This window comes from Tubulanus polymorphus, chromosome 5 (assembly GCF_964204645.1).
Source record: "Tubulanus polymorphus chromosome 5, tnTubPoly1.2, whole genome shotgun sequence".
Classification (NCBI taxonomy): domain Eukaryota; kingdom Metazoa; phylum Nemertea; class Palaeonemertea; order Tubulaniformes; family Tubulanidae; genus Tubulanus; species Tubulanus polymorphus.
This window is the reverse complement of record NC_134029.1, coordinates 983,278-1,011,088: the sequence shown is the minus strand read 5'-3', so window position 1 is coordinate 1,011,088 and position 27,811 is coordinate 983,278. Positions and strand designations below refer to the sequence as shown.

General features: G+C 38.5%; 1 protein-coding gene across 1 annotated transcript in view; it reads right to left on the bottom strand.

Moving 5' to 3' along the window:
• LOC141905415 (neurobeachin-like) overlaps nt 1–27,811 on the bottom strand; it is a 67,334-nt gene that overhangs the window by 26,791 nt on the left and 12,732 nt on the right. The window contains exons 5-35 of the mRNA XM_074794272.1: nt 24,457–24,557; nt 23,740–23,957; nt 23,532–23,658; nt 22,403–22,522; nt 21,825–21,971; nt 21,375–21,572; nt 20,531–20,676; nt 19,957–20,065; nt 19,732–19,884; nt 17,025–17,193; nt 16,647–16,789; nt 16,352–16,449; nt 15,960–16,161; nt 15,067–15,148; nt 14,451–14,767; nt 13,694–13,892; nt 12,686–13,385; nt 12,187–12,340; nt 11,465–11,794; nt 10,592–10,699; nt 10,051–10,222; nt 9,355–9,492; nt 8,307–8,831; nt 7,408–7,538; nt 6,959–7,319; nt 6,264–6,620; nt 5,598–5,833; nt 5,048–5,220; nt 4,845–4,966; nt 4,234–4,380; nt 3,545–3,681 (exon numbers count right to left, since the gene is read on the bottom strand). Of these exons, the coding sequence (XP_074650373.1) occupies nt 3,545–3,681; nt 4,234–4,380; nt 4,845–4,966; nt 5,048–5,220; nt 5,598–5,833; nt 6,264–6,620; nt 6,959–7,319; nt 7,408–7,538; nt 8,307–8,831; nt 9,355–9,492; nt 10,051–10,222; nt 10,592–10,699; nt 11,465–11,794; nt 12,187–12,340; nt 12,686–13,385; nt 13,694–13,892; nt 14,451–14,767; nt 15,067–15,148; nt 15,960–16,161; nt 16,352–16,449; nt 16,647–16,789; nt 17,025–17,193; nt 19,732–19,884; nt 19,957–20,065; nt 20,531–20,676; nt 21,375–21,572; nt 21,825–21,971; nt 22,403–22,522; nt 23,532–23,658; nt 23,740–23,957; nt 24,457–24,557 (6,320 nt within the window). The remainder of the gene's footprint in view (nt 1–3,544; nt 3,682–4,233; nt 4,381–4,844; nt 4,967–5,047; nt 5,221–5,597; nt 5,834–6,263; nt 6,621–6,958; nt 7,320–7,407; nt 7,539–8,306; nt 8,832–9,354; nt 9,493–10,050; nt 10,223–10,591; nt 10,700–11,464; nt 11,795–12,186; nt 12,341–12,685; nt 13,386–13,693; nt 13,893–14,450; nt 14,768–15,066; nt 15,149–15,959; nt 16,162–16,351; nt 16,450–16,646; nt 16,790–17,024; nt 17,194–19,731; nt 19,885–19,956; nt 20,066–20,530; nt 20,677–21,374; nt 21,573–21,824; nt 21,972–22,402; nt 22,523–23,531; nt 23,659–23,739; nt 23,958–24,456; nt 24,558–27,811) is intronic.

Below are 27,811 nucleotides of genomic sequence, written 5' to 3'. Positions count from 1 at the left end.
CCATACATCAACTCTCTCTCCTCCCCTCTCTAGGCTATACGGTGATAAAACGAGTTGCCCAGGGCCTAGCTCACACTCATTATAAATTCTATATTTAGTTAAAACTGATATTTTCCCCATTTTCGGTTTATCACAAATTTAAAAATGATTTTGCTGTAATGGTTGGTGATGATGATCAGTCTGTCTATCTTATCTCGTCAGATTTCATAGGTTTCTAAACGAGTCATCACTGATAAAAAAACTGACGTGTATTTGATTGATTCGCCGATACACTGTACGAAGCCCCCCCCCCCCCCCCAGTAGCTCCCCCAACCCCCAGCTCGAGCTCTCGATAGCTAGTAGGGTAAACCCGATGACATCTTCATGTATACAAATTCAAATACATAAAATAAACGTTGGGCTTCTTTTAGATGAAATATTTTCTTCTTGACAACAATGAAATGGTCAACACATTTCTTTCTTTAAGCCGCGAGTTTGTTTTTATTTCAATGTATAATTCGGTATATCTGCACCCTTGTCCCCCCCCCCCACGGGTGTGAGTTTGAGAAACCCTCGTCGCTGGTGAGCAGATGACACATACAGAGTAGCGGATATACCGATCTTATAAACAGGATACAGATTATTTCCCGTCTGTCGTGAGAAGCCAGACAAATTTCTCCCTTCATGATCATCAGGCAGGAAAAGATTGTGAAATTAACTTCATCTTGTGTCAGTCTGTAAATGTGTCATATAGTGACAGCTCTCAGTGTCTGCTGCTGCTGCTGCTGGTGCTGCTGCTGCTGCTGCTCCTCTCAATTATTAGCTTCATTTTCGAATAAACTTCAATATACACCTGTCTGATCTGAGGCCAGATTTAGAGGGGGGTGGAGAGGGGGGGGGGGTGTCTCAGGGATTAGACCGTGTTAGATGTCAATTCAATGATTTTCTTTACATCATCCCATTTTCTTTTTCCAGGTTTTAGCAATACATTTTCTGAGGTTGTTGTATATGAGGGGAGGGGAGGGAGGGGATGTCACTCTCAATAGAACAGACCAGAGACAACGAAGACTCAGTTGCACAGTCGTTGTCTAAGATTGTCTAAAGGAGTTAAATTGTCTTAGACTACTTTAACTCCAAGCTAGCCATAAGTGGGTTTTCAGAGGGGTGATGACTGAGTGTTAATGGTCGAGGGAGGATTAAAGGATTAAACCCCACTGAACTCAGACAGTAACTGCTGCAGTCAGGCCATCTGTAGCAATCTAAGAGTCTGGAACACCTGCTGAGATCACTCAGTCCGGCTCTTTCTAATTCAATTCTCTCACTGTTCTAATTGCACACTTCACAAGACTCATACTCTACAGGGGGTCGACAACTCTTATCTTATAAATCACATTCTTCCATAATTTCATTCCATGTCAGTCTTTCAAATATCTAATTTACTTCTATTGATTCAATTACGGCAGCGGACAATGGACAATACTGATTCCAGAACACACAGAGTACAACATTGACTGGCAGTTGAACCACTGAAACAGCGTCGAAATATCTTCATAAAAATATTTACAAATTAATAATCTATGAAATAACCAGTAACTGTAACACGAACAACACGATTCAACAGTAATCAAGGGGGTTAAATAAACTCAGTAAAACCTTTCATATTTTGGTACATAATCAGTATTTCCAAAAATACATAACACATCTTTATGTATTTTTGGTTTTTCTCTGACCGAGATATTACAAAAAATCTGTCATTCAGTAACTGTTGTGGGGTAGCTCTGGCGAATCTGAACGTTTTATAGCTAAAATCATTATTAGACAATCATAGTTCAAATTGAAGCTGAAAATCAATCAAATTCCAATTCAACGGATATGTATTTTGAACATTTTGTTCGGAGTAATAACATAACTTATTCAGAGATAAAAAATTTCACTGGATGAAAATTGGTATGAAACAAAATCATGTAAAATTGATGCTGATTACAAATGACTTGATATTGAAATTCCAGTCTAATTGATCAAACATCCGCAGCGCGATAAGAGACACAGGCCAAACAAATATCAATCATTGTTTCATACGCACAAAAACATGTAGATAGATTTAATAACTGAATAACCAGTGATGGAACACTCTTGAGTCCGTGTCGTAAAGTTCCAACACTAAGAATTAAATAGTCTGAAATGTTTCCTTGATCTAGTAGTTTATTTTGACTATATCGTATTAGTCGTCATCAGAAATACTGAAGATACATTGAATAATCTACAATAGCTCAAGGAAATCTACAATAGCTCAAGGGAATATAGTTGGCCCCCTAATTTCAGACAAGTCTGCATTAAGTTTAGGCCGCATATACTTCAGCAGCACTGAATTCTCGGCTTGGAGAACTCAACCAAAACATTCTACTGATTTTCACAAGATTTTTATCTAAAAACATTTACAACACCACAACACCATCTGGTTCTTAACTATATGAATATGTGTTATATATATTTGGCCTGATTTGTAGTGAATTGATGTGAATGAAGTTTGACAGTTGTGTTTTTTATTGTTCTCTGATGTTTTTTGTTCGATGTTAAATTAAATCACTTTCTATTCACATCAAATGAATAGAAAAACATGAAAATATTGTGTAAAACGCACACGGTGCCAGTCAAAGTGTGTAACAGAGTGTAATCTGTCAACTTATTCCAATCAATAATCATTTTATTGACAGGTTTTTTGTAGTTGAATGAAAACTATGTTTCAATGAAAGATTCCCAGTTTTGCCCTGTGTTTACAAAGTACATACCTATACTAGTAGACATTGAGTATGGTAAACCATATGTATGTTTAAATCAGGTGACCAGCTCTTGACCAATCAGAATCTAAGGTTAGGGTAAGTAGCCATGAACTAGTCATAGGCAGGCATATTTGTTTATATCAGTTGACCAACTGTTGACCAGTCAGAAGCTATGGTTAGTCAGTCATTTGCATCACAAGATAGGGTCAGCCACCCAGGTTTAGGTGACAGCTCTTGACGCAATTATTCATTAAGTTAGCAGAGGTGGGGGTAGATTTGTTAGAGCTATGACAAATTAAAAACTGGAAGAGTGGGAGAGGAGAGATGGGCAATAAAGAAGAAAGAGAGGGGAAAGAAGAGAGTTTGAATGAACATGAGTTAGACGCCGAACAAACACAACTAATTGTTGTTAATCATAAATTATATACAAGTAATAGTAATAACTAACCAGAACATGAATATGAACAAACATTATAATGAGGTTTGAATCAATAAACATCTGGGGCCAGTTGCACAGTCGTGACTTAAGTCCAAAAGTGGTCTTAAATCTTAAGACTGGTCTCAGGTTGTTAGATTGGCTATAGAACTATGTTGATCTTAGACTGGTCTTAAGTCTAAGCCATGACTATGCAACCGGCCCCAGCTGAACGAATTACAACTGAACTGAACTATCAGTTAGAAACAATAATAAGATATGAGTCACCCGGGATACTGTAACCAGGATACTGTCACCAGGATACTCTCACCGGGATACTCAATTATAGAAATAAAATATCTAAACTTACGTTATTATCGAGATGTTTATTTTCGGAATGTTCTTCATCCATCTCGAAATATAATTCTGATTTCGTGATTGATAACGTGCCTTTAACGACGACCCCCGGGGCTAGTAAACTAGCAGGGGTCGATAACGCTACCGGACCTACAAATATATCACAATAACAAACCTAAATACACAACAATCAAACATTTAATCACATTCTCTATATATAACAGTAGACTGACACTCTACTCAAATCAAACAGGATTCAATGATTTATGTTTGAGTTTCAGGTGATAATTCAAATTATAGATAATGGAAGTTGAATCCATATTCTATTGCAATACATTCTAAGATTTGACTGAGTTAAAAACAGTTTACACCGTTTCATGTTTATTCAGACATATATTATTTACAAATTAATCTACAATAGAAAACATTTTCGTGGATAGAAAACTTAGTTCATTAAGATGATGTCCGGCTATGGTGAGGAATAATGAAATAAAATCTAAGTTTCAGACTCAAGCCTTCATATACACAGTATATACAGATAATAGACTGGATTTATTATTAGGATTTATCAAAATATTCATAAGCTGGCACACATTGTATGATTATCAGTTAGTTCTAAGTTGTATCAGTAGATGACAGCACTTTCTTATCACTTATCATCACACGCAGTAGTTGGTGTATTTGACCAGTAGATGTCGTTACCTGCAAATTCAGCGTCTAATTCATTTTCATTCATTTGAGCTAGTTCGTCTTCAGTTGTATCGTGAGGTTGCTGTTGTGTTTTTTGAGTAGCGGCTAGATGAGCGTGGAACGCTTCACGAGCTTGATTTATAGCATCTTCCGTCGCGCCTTAAAAACATAAAAATCTCGACTGAAACTCAACAACTGAAATCTTTATTTGAAAAGAATCGAGCCAATGCTGACTCAATGTTGGTCAAGAATTGAGCAATGGAACTTTTTTTCCAGTCAAAGTGAATGCCCAGAATTCAAATCCGCAAATCTGCTGAAACACAAACATTATTCAAAACTGATCAACAAGTATCTAGAAGATTTACATGAAGGTTGAAATGCAAATACTGTGGAAACATAAATGACTTTCAAGCCATAACATTTCACCTACATTATCAAGACATCACACGCTGTCAACAAACAGAGGCTACCGTAGTGTGGCTTACTCAATAGTGGCCAAGTGAAGTTGATATATTTTACAAAGATTGATAAACTTTTATTTCTTTGATTCTTGATGCTGTAAAATATTTACAGTTCTACAGAATAAGGCATCACAGTTTACTGATGATTAATTTATGATTTACCGTGTTCGATAGCGGCTCGTAACGTAGCCTCCGGATGAGCACTACCTAACGGATTACGGACTAATCTGCGTCTACGTCGTGAATCATCCTCCCACGTGTCCAACTTCCAATAATCTTTACTTCTATAAAACAAACAAACATCTTCATCAATCCCGGTCAGAGACGGGGAATCTTAAAGAATGACGCGGGGTAGAAATACAGACCCGATCTTCTTATGAGGCGAACCCCACGCTCCGTGTTTATTCGTCATTATATTCACGATTTTATCTTTGATTTTCGTAGCAATCACGTGATCGCGTTGACGAGCAGATGTGATCAAGTGATCGCATAGTTTCTCCTCTTCGCGACGATCTAACAATGTCTGAGCGCACAGCGACTGAAAAATAAATAGATAATTGAAATCAGAAATTTTCGAGCAAATACCATGTAACATGGTTGTAATTAAATAGTTTTAGTTGACACTATTTCAAGTCTTAATGAATATCCATAGCGAAACACACTATATCAATTTAAACAACCGTAATTTTTATTTACTTATGTTTCAGTTGGAATCCTTCCAGCCATCTTCAGAGTTTATTTGAATATGGCAGTCATATTTACAATAGAAGGGGGTTGTCACAATTTAAATAAATGATGATGGATGGCAAGATTCCACCCAAAACGAAAGAAAAAAAAATAACGGTAGTTAAAATTGATGTTGTGGGTCTCTCGTACTGAAAGGATATAACATATTCGATCGTGATTATAAAATACCTCAAATTCAGCGTGTTTCTGGACATCTTCAGCTCTCATTCGATTGAGAATAAATTCCGCTTCATTCGCGACTCGTACGATGTGATCTCGTGTAGCGTGTCCGAGCAGACGACCTTCGTTTACTAGTTCTATAAACGCTAAACCGGCGTGTTTCTGCAGCGAATTCTGCCATTCTTGAGAACACAATAACATCACTAGTTCTACTACCGATGTACTCTGTTTCAGCGTTACAAGACCTGAATGGTTAAACATACATTAGAATATTACAATTTTCAAAAGATTTACAAATAATTGAGAAATTAGATTCTCAAAAGTAAAATCAGCTTAACAAAACTATTCAAGAACAAAAGACAAAGTTGAAAGCTGCTGCTGTTCAAAGTTGACATCAAAATAATTACTGAAAAACTTAGTAAATGGAATTGGAAATACAACTAGGGACTCAAAAAACTGATGTCTGAAGGAATGTGACAATATATTAGATGGCCACTCAACTGTGTTTGACTGTACGGGTGATTAGGAATATGGAAAAACAAGTTAAATGCTTTTAGGTTTATCTTAGGAGACAAATATACTTTACAAAACGGATTGAAAGAGAGAATAAAAGTACTGAAGAAATACGGTGTAAAAGATGATTAGTAGAAAGAAGAGAAAGAGTAAATCACGTACCACCGATCAGCAGTTCTTGTCCATGTGAGCCGAGCAGAGTTTTGGACAAAAATGGAGCAAAATCGACAAATATTTCTCTGAGTAATGGAGAAGCGCTTCCTAAAGCACGTTCTAACCGATCTGTCAAACTGCCTTCATCGTTTGATAACATTGGTAAATTCTCAACTGGACTGGGAATTTTACCGGAGAGATCGAGACTATTTGGACGGTTTCCTTCTTCGGCGTGTTGTGTTATAGAGATAGAAGCGATCGCGGGAGCAGCGTTTTGTTCCGACGCCGGTAGAGATGAGTTAGTTTCAGATTCTACCGGTACCGATACAGAACTAGCAGCTGACGCTACTTCACTCGTTTTACCCTCTGAAAATCAATCAAATATCATTTAATAATCTGAAGTATCATACAGCGTAAATATCCTGAGCTCTGCTTTAAATTTGTTTAGTTTGTAACTCTTTTCATGCGGTATATTACACCTAGTTTGTATCACATTTATTGCTCTATCAATCTCTTTGTTCTGGAGTGCGTAATATATCTCAGATATCTTTTTACAACTTGAATATTCCTGAAAATGACTACTAAGATATAGTTGAAACGTCGAATAAACTACGAGCTCAATGACAAATTTCGGATCACTCTGAGTTGTATCTTTACAATCTATCTCTGGATAAACAACTTATTGATAAGAAGTTTAAATTTACCGGATTCATTTGATTTTTGTGAGGTAACCTCTGACTGTTTCTGTTCTTCATCTACACCAGTTTTCTGCTCTGCTGTTTGCTCTACTGCTGCTGCCTGTTCCGATGATTTCTCATCTTTGTTTATTTCAATTTGGACAGGTGCTTCAACTGTTTCATCTTTCTCTCCTCTTTCCTCTACATCTTTAGCTTCCTCTTCACTCTTATCCTCTACTGGAGCTGCTGGCGATGCTGTTTCGGTCTCCTGCTCAGTAGCACTGCTGTCAGGTTCAGCCACTGATTCTTTAACCTCTGGTTCTTCTGGCTGTGGTTCTCCAGCTGTAGGTTCGTCCTCCTTCTTTTCTTCGATATCCTCAGTCTTTACCTGCAGTAAATCAATGACCATCTTATTTATTGTTTCTAAAGAAATCTGAACATTTTCAGTTGTAAAATACATTAACAGCGTTACAAACCTCTTCAGTATTACTCTCTTCAGCTGTTACACCTTCTACAGTCACAGTTTCTTGCTCTTCATCTTTAACTGATTCTTGGTCTTTATCTTCTTTTTCATCAGTTTCTGCTACTTCAGTTACTGGTATTTGTTCTTAATATGAAAGTAACGGGGCACAAATTATTAACGATCTCATCTATAGATGTATCTCAGGTTTAGTTGAATGTCAATTTAAATTCATTAGGAATCTGGAGCTGGTTCCATAGTCGAGAATAGTCCAAAAGTCTTAAGTATAGAACTTAGATGGCCATAGACTGGTTTTAAGGCTAAGTCATGACTATGAAACTGGCCCCTGAAATCTTAAGAATTATACACCAGAACCGGAAATGTATATTCACAGGCAAGGAAGGAGTTCATCCACCGACAGAGCATCATACTAACTAATACCCTGCCTTAATCTCAACCGTTATAAACATGCCAGTAGATGGAATTACAACCAAAACCAATCCCTCAAATCTCTCAAGATACATCCATGCACCAAAATAACAAAATCACAAATCATTTTAACTGCAGATTATATTCATCCTCAAGATTTGTTTGGCTACGTTTTGATACATTCTGCAGTTAAAAATAGAGATTGAGTTTTGTATGTGTGTAAGACTAAGAGGTGATAGGATGACGACATACCAATTTCAGTAACTTCTCCTCCTAAAATACTCAGTACAACCCCGAGACACGGCTGCACTGAGACACTAGTGTTCTCTACAGCTTCTGTAGGAGTAAAGCGTTAACAGATTATGGACATATCAACTAGAGCGTCCATCATAGATTGGAGTGAAGGACAACTAAATGAATAGGGCTGTGAGATGAGTGAATAAAGCAGATCTATAAATAAAATCTAAAGGGATAAAATATTTGTACCTTCAGCTTCTGTTTCTGCCTCTGTGGCTGGTTTATTGTCATCAGACACTTCAACGGTTACATCATCAATACGGGTCACATCATTCTCATCCTTAGTTTCATCCTCTTTAACAACTTCTGTTTCATCCTCTTTAACCTCTGCAACCTCTTCCTTTACAACCTCCTTTACTTCCTCTACCTTCTCTTCAACCTTTGATTCAACTTCTTCAACCTCCTCCTTTACAACCGCCTTAACTTCTACATCTTCTTCAACCTCTTTGATTTCTTCCTTAACATCTTTTTCCACCTCTACGACCTCCTGGACCTGCTCGGTTTTTGGCTCCTCAGTTTTAGATACTTCCTGCTCCTCGTTCTCTTTCTCTTCAACGATTGTTTGAATTGTCTCCTCCTGTTTGTGTTGTTGGTGGTCGTTATGAATCTCGACTGAAACCTGAACTTGTTCCGATTCGGCTGCGTCCGAACTGCTGCCAGCACCACCTACGATAACATCATCGCTTTTAACCGATTCCTCATATTCTGATAAATCTGAAATAGACAATAAAATGAACATATGACTGACTGGATGGGTGAGGAGTTAGGAATTCATAAACATTAATGATAGCAATAGCAAGACTTGAGGCATAAGTCTTCAGGCATATTTCAGGACCAAGCTCCCCAGTTGCGACTTAAGTCCAAAAATAGTCTTAGATATTGTAATAAAGTCTTTAGAGGTGTTAGATTGGCGATCGATAGATGGTCTTAGATATAACCCATGATTGTGCAACTGTACCAAGAAGTTTACTAACAACTAACTTAAGGCTAGAAAGTACCGACATTTCAGAGAATACTGCATATTACAGTCCTACAAATGCTGCATTCATAAGATAGCTCTGAGTAAAACATTTATAGAAGACTAGTCAATGTAGAACTGTGAGATCCAGTGTTTCAATTAGGAACGAGTAATAATATCTCTTTAAAACATCTATAGAAGGAACTCGACAAACAAGAAACTGTTACTGTAAGATTGACTACATCAAATCCATTTAAACATGATATTAAATGGACCCACCTTTTTTATTTGGTTTTGGTTTAACGAGTATTTCATGATTAGCGCCGGACATATGAGCGAGAATACTTCCGCCGTCATCCTCAACAACGAGGACTTCCTGACGGCTACTCGTTCTTATACGAGAGCTCCCTCTACCAACTAATCCAAGCAGCAAACACAGAGAGATAGAGAGAGAGAGAAGGCTGTTAGTATCGAAGCGTTCAAATGAAATGAACATTTCAATGAGATGGAGTTAGGAATGTTAACTGGATGAAACATTCAAATTAGATGAACTTTTCATTGAGATGAATCTGATGAATGTTCGAATGAAAAGAACGTTCAAATGAATACGAACATGAAGAATATTGATCTAAATATATTTGAAATGGAACAGACAACAATTTTGCATGCAGCACCAGATGCAGCAGCAGCAGCATCTACCACAACCAATAAAATACTATATACCTCAAACCTTGCTATATACATCTACTACATCTATCAACAACTACTTTACACAAAGCCGTATGTCTCATGTAAAAATATGACATAAATGATATAAAACAGATGAAACCATTCAAGCAGAATAAACAAATCCAAAAGAGGAATAAATTCATTTATCAAAGTTATTGCAATAAGCAAAAAGATGCCGACTGATCATGCAGGTTTTACTGGACACCATCAAATCACTGAGACAGACACGCCACAAACAGTTCTTACCACTATAATCAGGATCACCATCCTGGACTGCTGCTCGTTGTCTGGCCGGAGTGCTGCTAGGTGTCGCCACTGGACTAGGTGGTTCGAGAATATCCCGATATTTCGATACCATTAAAACAGATACGAAATACACAATAGCCAACGCCAAGAATTGAGCTTGTTTCGTTTCCTCCTAAAACCAAAGTTTTAACATTCATAGTGAAACCGGCCCCAATAAGAAATATTTCAAGTATTTCATGGGTGAATTTAGAAAAATATTTTCATAAAAGTGAATGTATCATTATACTACAGGGATATCAACATATTATTGATGACTGTTTGATAAAGGTGATTTTCAAGAAAGATTTCAGAAGAAAGTTACCCTTGGACAAGAATATGACAACCCAGAACTATGATGCGTGAAGAGCAAAATGAATTTCCCAAATCAAATGAAAATCTATCAAATTCCCAAATATTTCAAAATTGTGAAATATTATCCTGAAATTTCAAGGTTTTTCCTGATTTTCTGTGGGGAGATGTAAATAAACACAGCAGTACTCACCACATCCCTGTAAACAACGGCTCTTAAACGATTAATATCCATATCCTGAAGCAAACGCTCCATATCTTTAATCGGAGAATTCTGATTGCCGAGATTATCGACGATATTCTAAAATAAACAGATTGAAATACGGTCGATCAGAATCGATACAATTCAAACTCAAAATAACGGATAAATTGCGCCGATTGTTACAACAGAAGGATCATGCAAACATTGAATGAGAATGAGTGGGAAACATGTGTAACTGAAACCTAGAAATAAATAACAAATTAGTATCAGATATTACTACAAATAGAGTGAAATACAAGTGGAAATGAAGTAAATAGAAATGAAAATGATTTGAAGTCAATATAGAGAAGTGATGTTGGTGCCATCTAATTTCATTTGACACAAGTGCAGTTAAACTATAGGGAGAGCGTTCAACACTCTACTAATGTAGGTATCAATGTGCAGCCTGGAACCAGCAACTCATCAGACAATCTGCTGCCTGTAACTTGCAGCCCTTCAGATAATCAGCAGCCTACAACCTGCAACCCATCGGACAATCTGCAGCCTGCAACCTGCAACACATCAGACAATCTGCAGCCTGGAACCAGCAACACATCAGACAATCTGCAGCCTGCAACCTACAACCCATCGGGCAATCTGCTGCCTGTACCCTGGTGACTTGGTGAAGTGTTGATGACTGTTAAGCGTTGAGATTTTAAGAGGTTAAGTTCTATTTGATAGAAAGGACCAACTGTTATTAATGGGACGTGGATTTGTTAAATACAGTACCTGAGGATCACATGCACTAATCGTAGACAGACGGGCAACATTTAAAGCCAACACCGAGAAAATAGAATATCTTATACATACATGTAAGTCCTGTACCTTAGACGTTGGTTGCGTTCCAACAATTAACGATTGAATCAGACTGTTGCTACGGGATTCGCGTCTCGGATGAGTCGGAGTCGCCATCGGAGTTTTAATCAGGTGACGATGACGACATTCGAGACAGTTTCTAACGGCGCACGTGCAGACAAGACGTAAACATTGACGTAATATTCCACCGCTCGACATGTTCTTCTCCTGTTCCAGTTCACCGAAGTTCGTAGAACTAGCGAACACTAGCACGTCGGTAAGATTCATGATGCGTTGTAGGAACGATACAGCCTGTTCTATCGATAGACCTTGACTAGACTCTAACATATCCAACTCGCACTGTAACATTAAACAACAAACGATTCAAAAAACATCTGAAATATCGTCAGGGAAAAACACACTAGAATAGATCTATGACTTCACATAGAAGAAGGTTTAGATGTGCAAGGGCCGTGCTGGTACAAAGATTGTAAGCTTCGTTTCTTTTTTAAGCCATCGTTTTTATTCATAAGTTTGGAAATCGCACTTTCTCAAAGATGGAATTTTTCTTCATTGGAGAAAATCTTCCAGTTCCAAAACATCCGACTTACGTATGGTTTACTGTATCTAGGCAGGTTTCAATTCCGGTTTAGGAAAATCAATACTGGATTAGAAACTCTCCGTGGTAAGACTGAAGATTATCATTAGCTAGCTCAGCTAAAGATTGTGCTTATTTTAAGTGAGTTACTTACACTGGGTGATGTAGCCGCAGCTAATAGAGGTAGTAAACCTCCACACGCCGTAACGAGGTTATCGGATAATTGTGAAACCATGTGTATTACATTGACTACGAACACGTGATTCTCAGTAGCATTCACAAAATCTATCACAGTCTTCGTACTGTGGCTGAAATATCAAAACAAACAAATATTACAATAGTCACTTATTCTCTACTGCGCAGTCCTCAGATCGGTTACAGTAGTGAATCAAATCCAAACTTATTTTCACAGATTAATTTTCAATTAAATAGAGGTCACATGATTTTGGAATTTAGAACCACTATCTACCCAGTTCCACAGGTTGTCAGTTCAAATTAGATCATTTCTGATGAGCCTGAACTGTAGAACAGGCTTCCTGGCTCATTTGCATAGTCATGACATAAGACCAAGAGTGGTCTTGAATCTTAAGAATACTGTTAGTCAGATTGGCTACAGAACTATGACTGGGGTGCAACATGCTCCCGATATTTACCTTTTCCACACTTGAACGTCCGTTTCTATAGAGAATAATAAATCTGACAGCAGTTTCTGATGTAAATACGACCAACGAAACTCTGGTATCCTGAACGGTGGCGCCCTCGGTCCCGGACTGAATATCTGACGACCTTGACCCTGTCTGAAACTGCCGTGCGAGCGACTGCGAGTGAAGTTATCGCGAGTGATTTCCGCGGTCGATTCGTGGAAACTCGTCGAGCGTCTGCTCGTGTTCGTCGCTGCCGGTGACGATGATGAGGTTGATGATGATGTAAATGATAAACTGTTCGGTTTATTAGCAGTAGCAGCTGTGGCAGGTGAGGAGAAACCGTTCACTAATTCATGTTTCTCTTCAACATGATTTGATTCTATTTTTGTATGTTGCGTTTGTTCCACCGGTTCCACCCGTTCTCCCTGTCCGACCTCTTCCACTTTCCCTTCCACTCCCTTCACGACTGAATCCACGATATCCTTCATGAAATCGATAATCTCGGAGTCGACTCCGGAATCTTTCTCCGGACTCTCACTCGAGATACTGCCATTCATTTTCGACGTGTCGACTGTTTTCTCGGCGGTTGTCAATGACGATGATTGTTGATCAGCTGATGATGATGTTTCGTTGCTGTGATCGTCATGAGATTCAGATGCTGCTGCTGCTGCTGCTGCTGATGAACTCTTTGGACTAGTTTCAACTGGTTCTACAACATAAAAACATAAAATTTTCAACTTTATTTAGCTTTTGACCATTCCTAATAAATAGTCCAGTGTAGGGGAAAAGGAGAGGTTTAGGGAAGAGAGGTAATAGTAATGGTTGCCACTTTTATTTAACTTGCTATTCCCCTGACTATTTCCTGACACGTATGTCATTTTCCCTGACTTGATCTGCTGGGAATCCAATCAATTAACACAGTCAAATATGTACAACATAGACAGAAACTGCTTGATTTCACGCGCAATCGAACAATCTCAAAAGATTTCCCTGACTGTTCCCTGATTTGTAGCTTACCTTCAGATATTTCAGTAACTGTAACAGTGCTTTTAGGTATTGGACGATTGAGTTCATCTTCAGCGTTCTGTGAAGCTGCTGATATCGTATTCACCGGATACTGATCTCTGATACTCGGATCACTGATTGTATCCACTCTTTGTTTCTCGTACTGTTGATACATCGCTGCCATGTGTATCTTAAAATCTTCATAAGCCACCTAAACATGAAACACGAAACATGAAACATACAGTAACTGTTTAGAAATACAGAGACTCATATCAGTAAATTAAAATGCGGTTTTGAGCTTGATTTCATGGCTTTTTATTATCAAGCTTTCAGGCAGTTTTTGAGGATTGATAGCTCTAAATCTTTGAGTAAAAGTAGTTACATGTGTAATGAATTCATTCAGTGAAATGAAGGGTAATGCTATCTCTTTGTCTCAATTTCTGAGTATATTAAGCAGTGCTCGCATCATGTAGCCTGTGTGCTTGAGGGTCAATGTTATGTATATAACATTATCCATCTATACAAAGTTGAAATGTATTTCATATTGTGAAAGTCCATTTCATGTGTTTTGCTGGGCAGGGGCTGCAGTCGCTCAAAAAGCTCTTTTAAGTTAACTAGTGGATAATAGATATAGTGGCAATTGAAATTGCAATGTTATCATGATATTTATCGGCCAGTAATCTCTAATGATGTTTTGAGTAACTAACTCGAGAATCTTAGTAACATTTCTATAATGTTTTTAGCTGATGAAATAAAGCGCTGTTTGTACCTTAGAGTGAAGAATAGCGAGAGTATCGATCCAAACTCTCCATCCTCCGTACTCGTATTTAATAGCGTGATGTAACAACATTCTGAATAAAGACATCACCATTTCAGTAATTCTCTTCTGCTCTTCGTCTCGCGGGTAAATATACGCCATCGTAAACAACCAATCCTGCCAGACGGACATCTGTAAAACGGTTCGTCGATTCTCGCGATTGTTGTTACACAGAATCGTTAAATCGGACAGAAACAGTTTCTTCACTTCGAGAACTTCGACGTCTTGAACCGATTGACGAATTAATGTCGCGATTACTTTCAGTATCACTGCGCAAAAAATAAATATAGCATTTTCAGATTTTTAAACAACTTCAATGAGACTAAGGCAGGTTTTGATTGGTCTCTACTGATTCTAGAATTCTCTTCAGGTGCGTGGATATGCTCTACCTATTCTGGAATAGCATAATCTATAAACCTGCGGCCGGTAGAGAATTTGTAATTCGGAATTGTTATTCTTAAACCAGAATACGATCAATCAAAACTTGCCCATCACTAGAATATATGTATATGCTAATCTGCAGCCCTGAACCCATCCATGCATTTCGACAGACAAATGAAAAACTTACTCGGATTTTCTAGTTTATAATTTGATTCCGGTTCTGGATGTTTGTCAAAATAAACTCTATTCGTCATTCTCTCAGTAAGAACCTACAAATACAATATAACAGTAGGTTAAACCTATAGAAACCTAACCACAGCAAGAGAAGAGAGTGAGAGAGGGACGGGGAGAGGGGGAGGAGTGAGAGGAGAGAGGGACGGGGAGTGAGAGAGAGGGAGTGAGAGAGGGACGGGGAGTGAGACTAGTGGAGAGAGGGAGGGAGAGAGAGAGGGACAGGGAGTGAGAGGGGAGGAGACAGGGAACAAGAGAGAGGGACAGGGAGTGAAAGAGAGGGTAGGAGTGATGAGTGAGAGAGAAAAGGGGAGAGAGGGGGAGGAGTGAGAGAGAAGGGGGATCGACAGAGGCATGGGGTGTGAGAAAGGGGAGGAGTGAGAGGAGAGAGAGAGGGACGGGGAGTGAGAGAGGAGAGAGCGAAGGAGTGAGGGAGCGAGAGGGACGGGGAGTGAGAGGAGAGAGGGGAGGAGTGATGAGAGTGAGAGAGGGACGGGGAGAGAGGGGGAGGAGTGAGAGGAGAGAGGAGACAGGGAACAAGAGAGAGAGGGACGGGGAGTGAAAGAGAGGGTAGGAGTGATGAGTGAGAGAGGGACGGGGAGAGAGGGGGAGGAGTGAGAGGAGAGAGGAGACAGGGAACAAGAGAGAGAGGGATGGGGAGTGAAAGAGAGGGTAGGAGTGATGAGTGAGAGAGGGACGGGGAGAGAGGGGGAGGAGTGAGAGGAGAGAGTGAGAGAGGGACGGGGAGTGAGAGGAGAGAGGGGAGGAGTGATGAGTGAGAGAGGGACGGGGAGAGAGGGGGAGGAGTGAGAGAGGAGATGAGAGAGAGAGACAGGGATTGACACTTACCTCAAACAGTACGTTATACGTAGCCATCGATAGTTTATTAGTATTCAACATCAATCGTTCAGAGATGAGAGAGAACAGATTCTGAGGTCCCATCGAATCGTGTTTACGTTTATGAGTCGAACGCATCAGGAAAAACCCGAGTAATTTCAACGATGAAATACGAATAGATTCATTGGCAGACGCTAACAGTTTATACACCGTTCTGAAATATCAACAACATCCTATACGTTATACTAACTACCAAAACATAAGACTACTTTTAAGAATGAGGTCCAAAAAGGTTTCCTAGAGCTAGGACTTCAGTAACGTGACGACTTATCAGATAATGACTTAATCAGGTTGAACATAGTAATCACTCGGTGAAAGTTTCCAGAATATCAGTAATATTTTACCTGACACCAGTTTTGCGATCGTAAGCAGGAACCATTGAAGCCGGATGTTCAGCCATTAGAGTAGTGAGAAAGTGTAACACATCCTGAAGGTTATCATCCTAAATAAACAGAGAAATAGAAACATCAAACTCATGAGCAAAAAAAATATCCCATTCTTCATATAATAATCAATCCACAATCTATCAGAACCTGAGCAATTTTTGATTGAAAATGAACTAAAAATATTGGACATTTTATCAGCACACTTTCAAAAACTGATTGTCCACACCTGACCAACATTTTTAATTGAACTCACTTCGTGCATAGTCGTCAGAAAGTTGAGAATGCTTTGTAGTTCATCGTCATGGATACCGTGACCTCGTAATATCAATTGTTTAATATACGCTAACATGTGACTGCGAATTGCCATGATTTGATCTTTCGGTGGTCGAGGGGCGTCTGAAATTATATCAACAATGAATATTTAGATCACGTTAATATAAATACCTGTGTTTTGTTGAGCTAAAATTTCAATCAACATTTCAACTACATCCTAATACTAGAAATCTTCAAGAATACTCAGTATTCCCTTCAATTATGTAGCTCAATGTTCATTAAATCATTATAAAGATCTTGTACATATATTGATAAATAAATATTATATTATATTATTATTCCTGAATAAAAGACTTACCACAGCCTTTAGGGGTAATACCACTTCTATCTTTAGGATTGATGACCCAGTAGTAATATTTGAGGGAATGCATAGTCTGTAATACAGCACTAACGCGGCGTATGTTTGTATAAATCTGAGCATCAGCGATGAAATCAGTGGCTAGGTATGCGTATAACTTATTCTGAACCTACAAGTAATAAACAGATAACGGTAGCATTAAGGCAAAAGATCAGACTCTGTTTACTGCATCATCTAACTCAGATATCAATGTCAAGTCAAAAGATCAGACTCGAGCGGAGTCTACTGTACCATCCAACTCAGATATCAATGTCAAGTCAAAAGATCAGACTTGAGCGGAGTCTACTGTACCATCCAACTCAGATATCACTCTCAAGTCAAAAGATCAGACTCGAGCGGAGTCTACTGTACCATCCAACTCAGATATCACTCTCAAGTCAAAAGATCAGACTCGAGCGGAGTCTACTGTACCATCCAACTCAGATATCAATGTCAAGTCAAAAGATCAGACTTGAGCGGAGTCTACTGTACCATCCAACTCAGATATCACTCTCAAGTCAAAAGATCAGACTCGAGCGGAGTCTACTGTACCATCCAACTCAGATATCAATGTCAAGTCAAAAGATCAGACTTGAGCGGAGTCTACTGTACCATCCAACTCAGATATCAATGTCAAGTCAAAAGATCAGAGACTTGAGCGGAGTCTACTGTACCATCCAACTCAGATATCAATGTCAAGTCAAAAGATCAGAGACTTGAGCGGAGTCTACTGTACCATCCAACTCAGATATCACTCTCAAGTCAAAAGATCAGACTTGAGCGGAGTCTACTGTATCATCCAACTCAGATATCACTCTCAAATCAAAAGATCAGACTCGAGCGGAGTCTACTGTATCATCCAACTCAGATATCACTCTCAAGTCAAAAGATCAGACTCGAGCGGAGTCTACTGTACCATCCAACTCAGATATCACTCTCAAGTCAAAAGACCAGACTTGAGCGGAGTCTACTGTACCATCCAACTCAGATATCACTCTCAAGTCAAATGATCAGACTCGAGCGGAGTCTACTGTACCATCCAACTCAGATATCAATGTCAAGTCAAAAGATCAGACTTGAGCGGAGTCTACTGTACCATCCAACTCAGATATCGATGTCAAGTCAAAAGATCAGAGACTTGAGCGGAGTCTACTGTACCATCCAACTCAGATATCAATGTCAAGTCAAAAGATCAGACTTGAGCGGAGTCTACTGTACCATCCAACTCAGATATCACTCTCAAGTCAAAAGATCAGACTCGAGCGGAGTCTACTGTACCATCCAACTCAGATATCAATGTCAAGTCAAAAGATCAGACTTGAGCGGAGTCTACTGTACCATCCAACTCAGATATCACTCTCAAGTCAAAAGATCAGACTCGAGCGGAGTGTACTGTACCATCCAACTCAGATATCAATGTCAAGTCAAAAGATCAGAGACTTGAGCGGAGTCTACTGTACCATCCAACTCAGATATCAATGTCAAGTCAAAAGATCAGAGACTTGAGCGGAGTCTACTGTACCATCCAACTCAGATATCACTCTCAAGTCAAAAGATCAGACTTGAGCGGAGTCTACTGTACCATCCAACTCAGATATCAATGTCAAGTCAAAAGATCAGAGACTTGAGCGGAGTCTACTGTACCATCCAACTCAGATATCACTCTCAAGTCAAAAGATCAGACTTGAGCGGAGTCTACTGTATCATCCAACTCAGATATCACTCTCAAATCAAAAGATCAGACTTGAGCGGAGTCTACTGTATCATCCAACTCAGATATCACTCTCAAATCAAAAGATCAGACTTGAGCGGAGTCTACTGTATCATCCAACTCAGATATCACTCTCAAATCAAAAGATCTGACTTGAGCGGAGTCTACTGTACCATCCAACTCAGATATCACTCTCAAGTCAAAAGATCAGACTTGAGCGGAGTCTACTGTATCATCCAACTCAGATATCACTCTCAAGTCAAAAGATCAGACTTGAGCGGAGTCTACTGTACCATCCAACTCAGATATCACTCTCAAGTCAAAAGATCAGACTTGAGCGGAGTCTACTGTATCATCCAACTCAGATATCACTCTCAAGTCAAAATATCAGACTTGAGCGGAGTCTACTGTACCATCCAACTCAGATATCACTCTCAAGTCAAAAGATCAGACTTGAGCGGAGTCTACTGTACCATCCAACTCGGATATCACTCTCAAGTCAAAAGATCAGACTTGAGCGGAGTCTACTGTACCATCAAACTCAGATATCACTCTCAAGCCAAAAGATCAGACTTGAGCTGAGTCTACTGTACCATCAAACTCAGATATCACTCTCAAGTCAAAATATCAGACTTGAGCGGAGTCTACTGTACCATCAAACTCAGATATCACTCTCAAGTCAAAAGATCAGACTTGAGCGGAGTCTACTGTACCATCAAACTCAGATATCACTCTCAAGTCAAAAGATCAGACTTGAGCGGAGTCTACTGTACCATCAAACTCAGATATCACTCTCAAGTCAAAAGATCAGACTTGAGCGGAGTCTACTGTATCATCCAACTCAGATATCACTCTCAAATCAAAAGATCAGACTTGAGCGGAGTCTACTGTATCATCCAACTCAGATATCACTCTCAAGTCAATAGATCTGACTTAAGCTAAGTGTATTCTTCTTACCTCAACAGGGGTATAGATCCACAGAGACGGATTAAACAATATATGATCGAACAGATGTTTAAGTAAAGGAGCTCCGGTCACTAAACACACGAGGTACTTCGTCAATTTGAGGAACGCATTTAAAACATCTTCAGTAATGTGTTCTCTTGATGACTGAAAAACAGAAACATAATCATCAGAATGTTGAACAAAGTATCATCATTTACAAATCCGAAATGAACGCACTTTTTCCAGTAAATGACTGATGACAAGGAATCCTTTATTTTGAAGTAATTGCTGTTGAATTGTAGTTGAACTTTCCAATAAATCACAAAGCAAACTCATCAATGTAGAGCTGAAAATAGTGAGAAAAATATCAAAATATTTAGAGCATGATAGACCACGAAGAAACAGGATAGAACATTTATTTAAGGCAAGTTCTCATTCAAACGTTGAAGCTAAAACAGTTATACAGAAAGGAGTTAGTTACATAGTCATGACTTTTTTGACCAGTCTATGCACTTATTTTGGTTCTAGATTAACCGTTTACCATACAACGAGTCTCAAGATTCTTACAGATTTCCCTGACCCATGATAAAAAATCCCCGATTATATCCTCAGTAGGGGCTTTTTATTATCAAGAAGTTCCTTGTGTCACTCGCCACCAGCAAGAACAAGACACCAAAAATTTAAATTCCCTGAATTATCCATGATTTTCAAGAAGAGAAGCAGAATTCTATGATCTGTAAGAATCCTGTTTTTCTAGGGTGGTTATGATTGTGAAACTGGGTTCCGTTTGGGTTTTATGATATCTACGTACCAGATAGTGTAGTCAACTAATTCATTGTTTCCGTCTGCAGTTTCATGGACACAATCTAACTGACCAAACAGTGGAAATAAAACCTGTATTCCTCCGAGGGAATGTAGGGTACTATGGATGGAATGGGTAACTATAGCTTTTACATCCTGAAAAAACAAAACATAAAAATCTTATTATTTCATCAGTCAATGAAAACAACAGGGAAGATTTTCATAACAAACAATTCAATAGAGATATCAATTTAATCAAACAGATAAAGAGAACAGATATTGACTGAATGTCTTCTCTCTCTTTCTCTTTCATGCACGCGTTCTGCTGTTATCGGTTTGTGCGATATTTCACTTGTTCATTATCAACTCGTTATTGATGAATGAACATTTTATCTGAACATCTCAAAACTGTATCTCAAGATCTCATTATCTAATAACTGTATCTCAAAACTGCATCTCAATATCATAAAACTGTATATCGATATTACATAACTGTATCTCAAGCTGTAAGACACTGTCAGAGTAAAATATCTCAATATCTTGAATTGTATAAGTAACTGTGAAGAGTAAAGTATTTCAAAATCTTAAAGTCTATCTCAATCTCAAAGTGTATCTCAATCTCAAAGTGTATCTCAATCTCAAAGTGTATCTCAATCTATCTGAAACTATAAGACACTTTGAATGGGGTTTTATGATGAAGGAACGCTTGCTCAATATCTCAGCACATGAAAATTTCCAATTTCAACATCCTCACGTGAAACTGCCCACATATAACAAAACGAAACATGAGACAAAAGCAAGAATACAAATTAAAATCTCTCGAGGGTGAAAACAAGAAGAGGATATGAACTAACCTGTAACATGAGTGAATGCGGTGAATGTATGAATATCGACTGATTGCCTTTGGGGGACGACTCCAGGCATAGCTGACTATCACAGGCTATTGGGTTGTACATAAACATGATGGAATTAGTTAATTTTCCGTCGTAGAGGATTTTACGCTGTTGTTCTCCGACTAACGCGATGCTCTCATTTTCATTACGATATTGACACTGAGAAAATAGAATAAAACAAACGAATCGTTTTATAATCGTATTTACAAATCACTCATTCATTCATTAATCAACGCATCAGATTACATTAGTAGCTGATAATAGCTACCGGTAGCTGTCACATTAATGCGCATCTGACTTTTTATAGCTTCTCATCTATTGCACCGGTATTTGTTTATCATTATCAACTGTCTCTTTAATTTCTACATCAGCTGCGAGTTTTACAGTTGTGAGTTTGTTGCTTTTACTCACTTTATAACCGGGTCCTAGTTGAAACATGGCACTGATCTGATTCTGATTCAGAGCTTCACTGAATCCGTAAATCGTAGACATCTGACCACAGAATATATTATCAACTTCATTCTCCGGCGACGCTCCGATATAACATTTATCAAACGGCTGAAAAACAAATCACATCAAAACAATGACAACAGAGAGAAGAGAGAGGGGGTGACGGGAGATAAAGAACTGTTGTTATAGTAGACTTTTTTCTGAGGGATGTGTTGTATCATCCTCCCCCAACAGGGATAGCTGATACTCGATACCATACCGGTTCGAATCCCTACCTGGAGAGGGAATGAGGCTCGATGCCATCAGGTTTGAATCCCTGCTGGGGGAGAGGATGATGTCATATAACGACACTAGAAACATCTAAGGGCAATATACATCTGGAGCCAGTGACGAAACAGTTACGACTTCCAAGTTTCCATTCTACATGATGTTGGTATAGCTATTCTAATATCTTAACATCAGTCATTTATTTCTAAGGATATATTTTGACTTGGTAAGTTTATGTGGGTCAGCTACGGCGATGGGTGAGCGATACTTACATCATTGGTACTGACTAACCAGGTCATATCAGTGAAAGAAACGAGTTGTCCATCAACGTAACATCGTAATTCACTTTTAGACCAACGATTGTATACAAATACTATTGATACCATATACCACTAGAAATACAACATTTATTCATAGTAAATCAAGAATTAATAGACGCAACGTTTCAAACTCATCTCTATTTTAAACCATCATCAGGTATGAGGAAATACGTGGAGGACTCTATGAACTACTGGGGAACCAGTTAATTGAGAAAATGTATGTATTTATCCACACCTGATGTTGGTTTCTAGAAAGAGTAAACAAATTTTGTTTCTAATCTTCTTCTAAATTTGTATATAGTGAATTTCAATTTTATTAACAAACAACATCATTTTTATCTATAGATTGACGCAACTGAAAAATATTTATGACGTAAATTATATCAAAGTCATCATCATACGGTATTATTATTATCTATTATGATTATTATTATACAATTATAGAGCAATGAAGAGTATAATTAATGGGTAGATGTATGACAGAAGAATTACAGAAATTCAGATCATCCGGGGTTCAATTTATAGAAATTATGATTGATAGAAAACATTTGCTGAAAATATATCAGATAATTTTCATCATAATTTGGCGTCTGTGTGTCATGTGGTCCGACTGACTGCAACTAGAACCCAGTTCCAACAGTTCTCACATGCATTTAGATTCTTATTGAAATACAAAGATGTACAGAAGCCACAATAACCAGTCAAATCAGTAACTGTGACGGGATGGCCACTTTTATTAGACTTGCTTTCCCCCCGATTATTCCCTGACATACGCGTTGTTTTCACTGACTTGATCTGCTAAAAATCCAATCAATAAACACAGTCAAATATGTAAGACATCGACGGCGGAAACTGTTTTATATGTGATTCCTGACTTTTCCCTGGTTCCCCTGTAAGTGGCCACCCTGTATGGGTAGTACTGTGTAGGTTAACCGAGTCTAGAATATTCTCTCTCCGTAACAACCCTAATTCAATCAATATAGTTGCCTACGACGATCAGTTTATACTTCAAAAATTCAAATAAATCATGATTATTTTTTAGTAAAATTTTAGGCAAATTTCTGATCTAAGAATTTATTACCTTTCTCGGTTGAAAGTCAAATTTGACGCAGTGTTGAAATCCTTTGCCTTTGATTTTCATTGCCGTGATCACGAGGGCGTTGCCCAAAAAATGTCCTGAATATCCGATACCTTTACTTGTCCGAAAACTAGAACAAAAATAACATCATTATGAGGATCTGGTTGGACAGGTTGGACATGTTGGACCAGATTGGACATGAAATACTTACCAGAATAGATAAGGTTTATCTCTGTCAATGGTAACACCTGATGCTGGATCTAATCTGATCCACGTACTGAATGTCCAACCGTTCTGATACGGCCATTTAGCAATAGGTGGCAGAGCGATCGCCGAACCCTTCGTTCCGGGGAAACTGAAGAATTCATCGGGACCATGTCTCTGAGGCATCTGTTTTAACACTGATAACAGTTTCACTGAATGACGAGGCTGAAATGTAATAAACAGAACCACAACAAATCAAATATCAGAAACAACCATGGGTCAGGGGTACACACTTAAGTAGTTAGATTGGCTATAGAACTAAGACCACCTTAGACTGGTCTTAAGTTGTTAGATTGGCTATAGAACTAAGTTGGTCTTAGACTGGTCTCAAGTTGTTTGATTGGCTATAGAATCGAGATGGTCTAAGACTGGTGATAAATCAAGTCATTATTTTGCAACTTGGTCTGGCATTTAGTCAGGATGTACAATAATTGATTGACTTCATGTCGGTAGCTAGTGAGAGAGATGAAGTGGCTGAGTGGTAGCTGAGAGGCAGCCGAGTGGTAGCTTTTGTTCACTGGCTCTTCTCAATCCAGGGTTCATGGTGGTAGCTGAGTTAGATTCATATCTGGGTCTCTAGCCTTAATCACAATGGGGACATGCACCGTGATAGATGCTCAATAGGTTGAAGGCTAAATTCAACAACAGTGATCGAGAGACTTACCCATTTACCCTGACGAGCTTTGAGCAGATTAAATAGCAGTTTTAATTCTTTGACTGTTATGCTGTAACTAGCCAGAACTCCGAGCATTTCAATCAACAAATCTACAATACAATAATAACATACATCATCATTACACGGTCACAAACATTTTAGTAAAGTGTATTGAAAAAATAGGGAACATTTTTTCTATCTACCAAGAATCATTGTAAGGGTACATTGCATAAATTTGAAGGTAAATTGATCTATTCTGGACTTTGATTTGTGTTGATGAGTTAAATTGTGGTTTTGGGCAGAGACTTGCAGCCAGCTAGCTATAGACACGTAATGCATCATTCATAATAGAATCAGCAGAATTTAACAGAGTCTTTTTACGCGTTGCTCCAGGGCATATTATTCAGATTCATCATTTATAACATGAATTACACATTAATAGCTCGAATCCATCATAACTGCATTATCATAGCAACCAGCCAACATAGCAACCATTACCCCCGGCAACCACAACTACTGTCATACACGCAATTCAGAAACAAGTCTCATGATAGGATACAGTATGAGAACCGCGGAGAGAGGAAAGAGAGACAGAGGGAAGAGAAATAGAATTTTGAAAGGAGAGACAGAGAGGAGAGAGAGAGATATCGGATATCTTAAAGATTATCTGTTTTTCCCCTGATGATATTCTCAATGAAAGTATCTATAATTTCGGATAGATAAAAAACCGATGTTGATTTAAAACGTTTTTCAGGATAGAAACCACTTATCCTGTATCAATATATCGACAACCAATATCAGCACCAGCTACAGCAGCAACAGCAGTACCAGCAGTTGCAGGTTCATCGATCAACACTTAGCAATTCTTAATAAACTATCAACTGATAAATCACTTTTCCTTTTCCTATTTATAAGCACAATGATACCAGGACTCAGTTGGGGCATGAGACCAGGACTCAGTTGGAGCATAGTCTGAATAAAGTCCAAAAGAGGGCTTAAATCTGAATACTACTCTTAAGTTGTTAGATTGAATATAAAACTAAGATGGACACAGATTAATATATCACTAATATCAGATTTCTAACTTTTCTTAATCTAAACAAATATGATTATTCATAGACGGAGATGAAATCATGAGACGATATTTGTGATAATTAATTTGATATATCTGAGATTGTGTTCAGCGTTGATGATATACCTGACCACGCGTCATGCGGGAATTACGTATCATAATAATCAATCAATAAATAATAATCAATCGATTAATAAAGATATTATCAATATTGGACGAGATGAAATTAATCCTCTTTCCTGCTAGTTCTATACAATACAGTATTACAACCGACCGCTGATACACAGATATCTGAAATATGTCGACGACATTTTCTTGCGACGCGAGGGAGAGAGTGAGGTAGAGGAAGAGAGAGATGAGGGAGTGAGGGTGAGAGACACGAGGGAGAGAGGAACTTTTCTTTTCTGTAAAGAAATGAGCATTGATTTTTTGTCGTGTAAGGTTAAGAACTGATGTGAATGATCTCACTGACGAAGGGCAGTTAAACGGTATAAATGATGATGATGATTGAGATCATTAGCTGATCACTGGACCATTGAATGTTTTATGAGACCCTCCTCACTACGTAAGACGTGCCATCAATTACCTATCACCGCAATAATCACACTCGTTACTAAGTCCGTTACTAGTCCACCAGTGCGATACTGATTTTAGTCTCGTACGGAAATACAGCGTTTTTTTCGCGCTTGTTTGAGAACTAAAGAAGAGATTTTTTCAAGTCAGTGTCACTGACAGAATTCAAAGTGGTAGAACTCGAGGCGACACAGTTCAGTGCTGTAAACGCCACATACTGATTACACTATTCTATTCACTGTAATTACATCGTGGAACATGAATCATCAGTGTAAACTCTCATTAGTTATTATAAAGTAGCCTTCATTAGCTGCACAGGTCCTCAGACATATTAGAATAGTCTCAGACATTGACCATTAGCTGTGTGAAGTGTGCACAATCAGAATTGGATACAAAGTGTCCTGTGGACTGAGCGGGTGCAGGTCCAGGCTGAGAGGGGGTGCACGGTCCATACCGAAAGGGTAACATGGTCCGGGCTAAGAACGTGCAGCTTCCAGGCTAGGAGGATGCAGGGTCCATGTTGCAGGGGTGCAGGGTGCAAGCTATACCTGTATTGGATATTGATTTGTCAATTTGAAAGATTGTTCAGACTTATTGATGAGTTCAGCTAATAACAATAAATCAGACACAATTTATGTAGACCTTTCGATCTGTTGTTCATTAACTACAATTAGATAGAGGCAGACAGCTACACCACTAATCAGGAGGAAATTTCTCCTCTACCCAGTTTTTATTCATGCCTTAAAACGGATAAAAAATTGGCTTTGTTTAGAAGCATTGACGTCACCGGCAGAAACGGAGAATGATGAAACACTTTTATAAGAGCAAAAACTTGAAATATCGAAAACCATTTCCATCTAGAAGAGACCGACTCCGAAATAGAACAAGCAAAGAGTTTGAAGATCATCGCATTCATCGATTTATCATTCGATGAATATCTCTGAGATAGAACTGCAAACAGTATCATCATCTATTGATAGAAATATCGAGAAGATTGCGTAACATATTTAAGTGTTAACCGTCACCGGAGTAAAATAATAACTACTGCTGCTTTTTAACTAGTTTTATTATCAACTTTATTTATCTGAACATCGCCTCTCAATGTCTCACTCAATTTCAGAATCTCTAATCATTTCTAAAGGTTTATTCATTATCAACTGTTTGATGAAGGGAGGGGAAGCTTGCTTATCTATGATATCAAAATCTCTGACTCAAAAAAAAGTTAATTGTCCTTCCCCTGCACCAGGCAGGATTTCATAAAATCTGATTATTATTCTTTCATTCATCTAGTTGGCCATAGTAAGTTTCAATTGACTATGTGACCTATCACACCCAATAAGTAACACAGTGAGCAGTGACACAGAAGTCATGTGACCTGCCTCTGCCAATGACCAACTTGTGGACTGACCTAAGCCAGAAGGTCATGTGACCACCAGCAACTACGAGTACTGACATATAGTCACAACCTAGGTCACATGAGCGACCTAAGCCAATCAGCGACCAGATTACAACTGACAACTGGATTGACCCCAGGAATAACAGATCTAATGGATTTAATTATAAAGCTGTTAAATAATAACAAATAGTAGAAATTTAGCAGTTATAGCAGAGACTATTGGATTGATGTGGATTATTACATGGATTAATATGGATTATTACATGGATAAGTTATCAGAATTAACGAAGTCTTGGATAATTAACATCTACCGCGAGATGGAA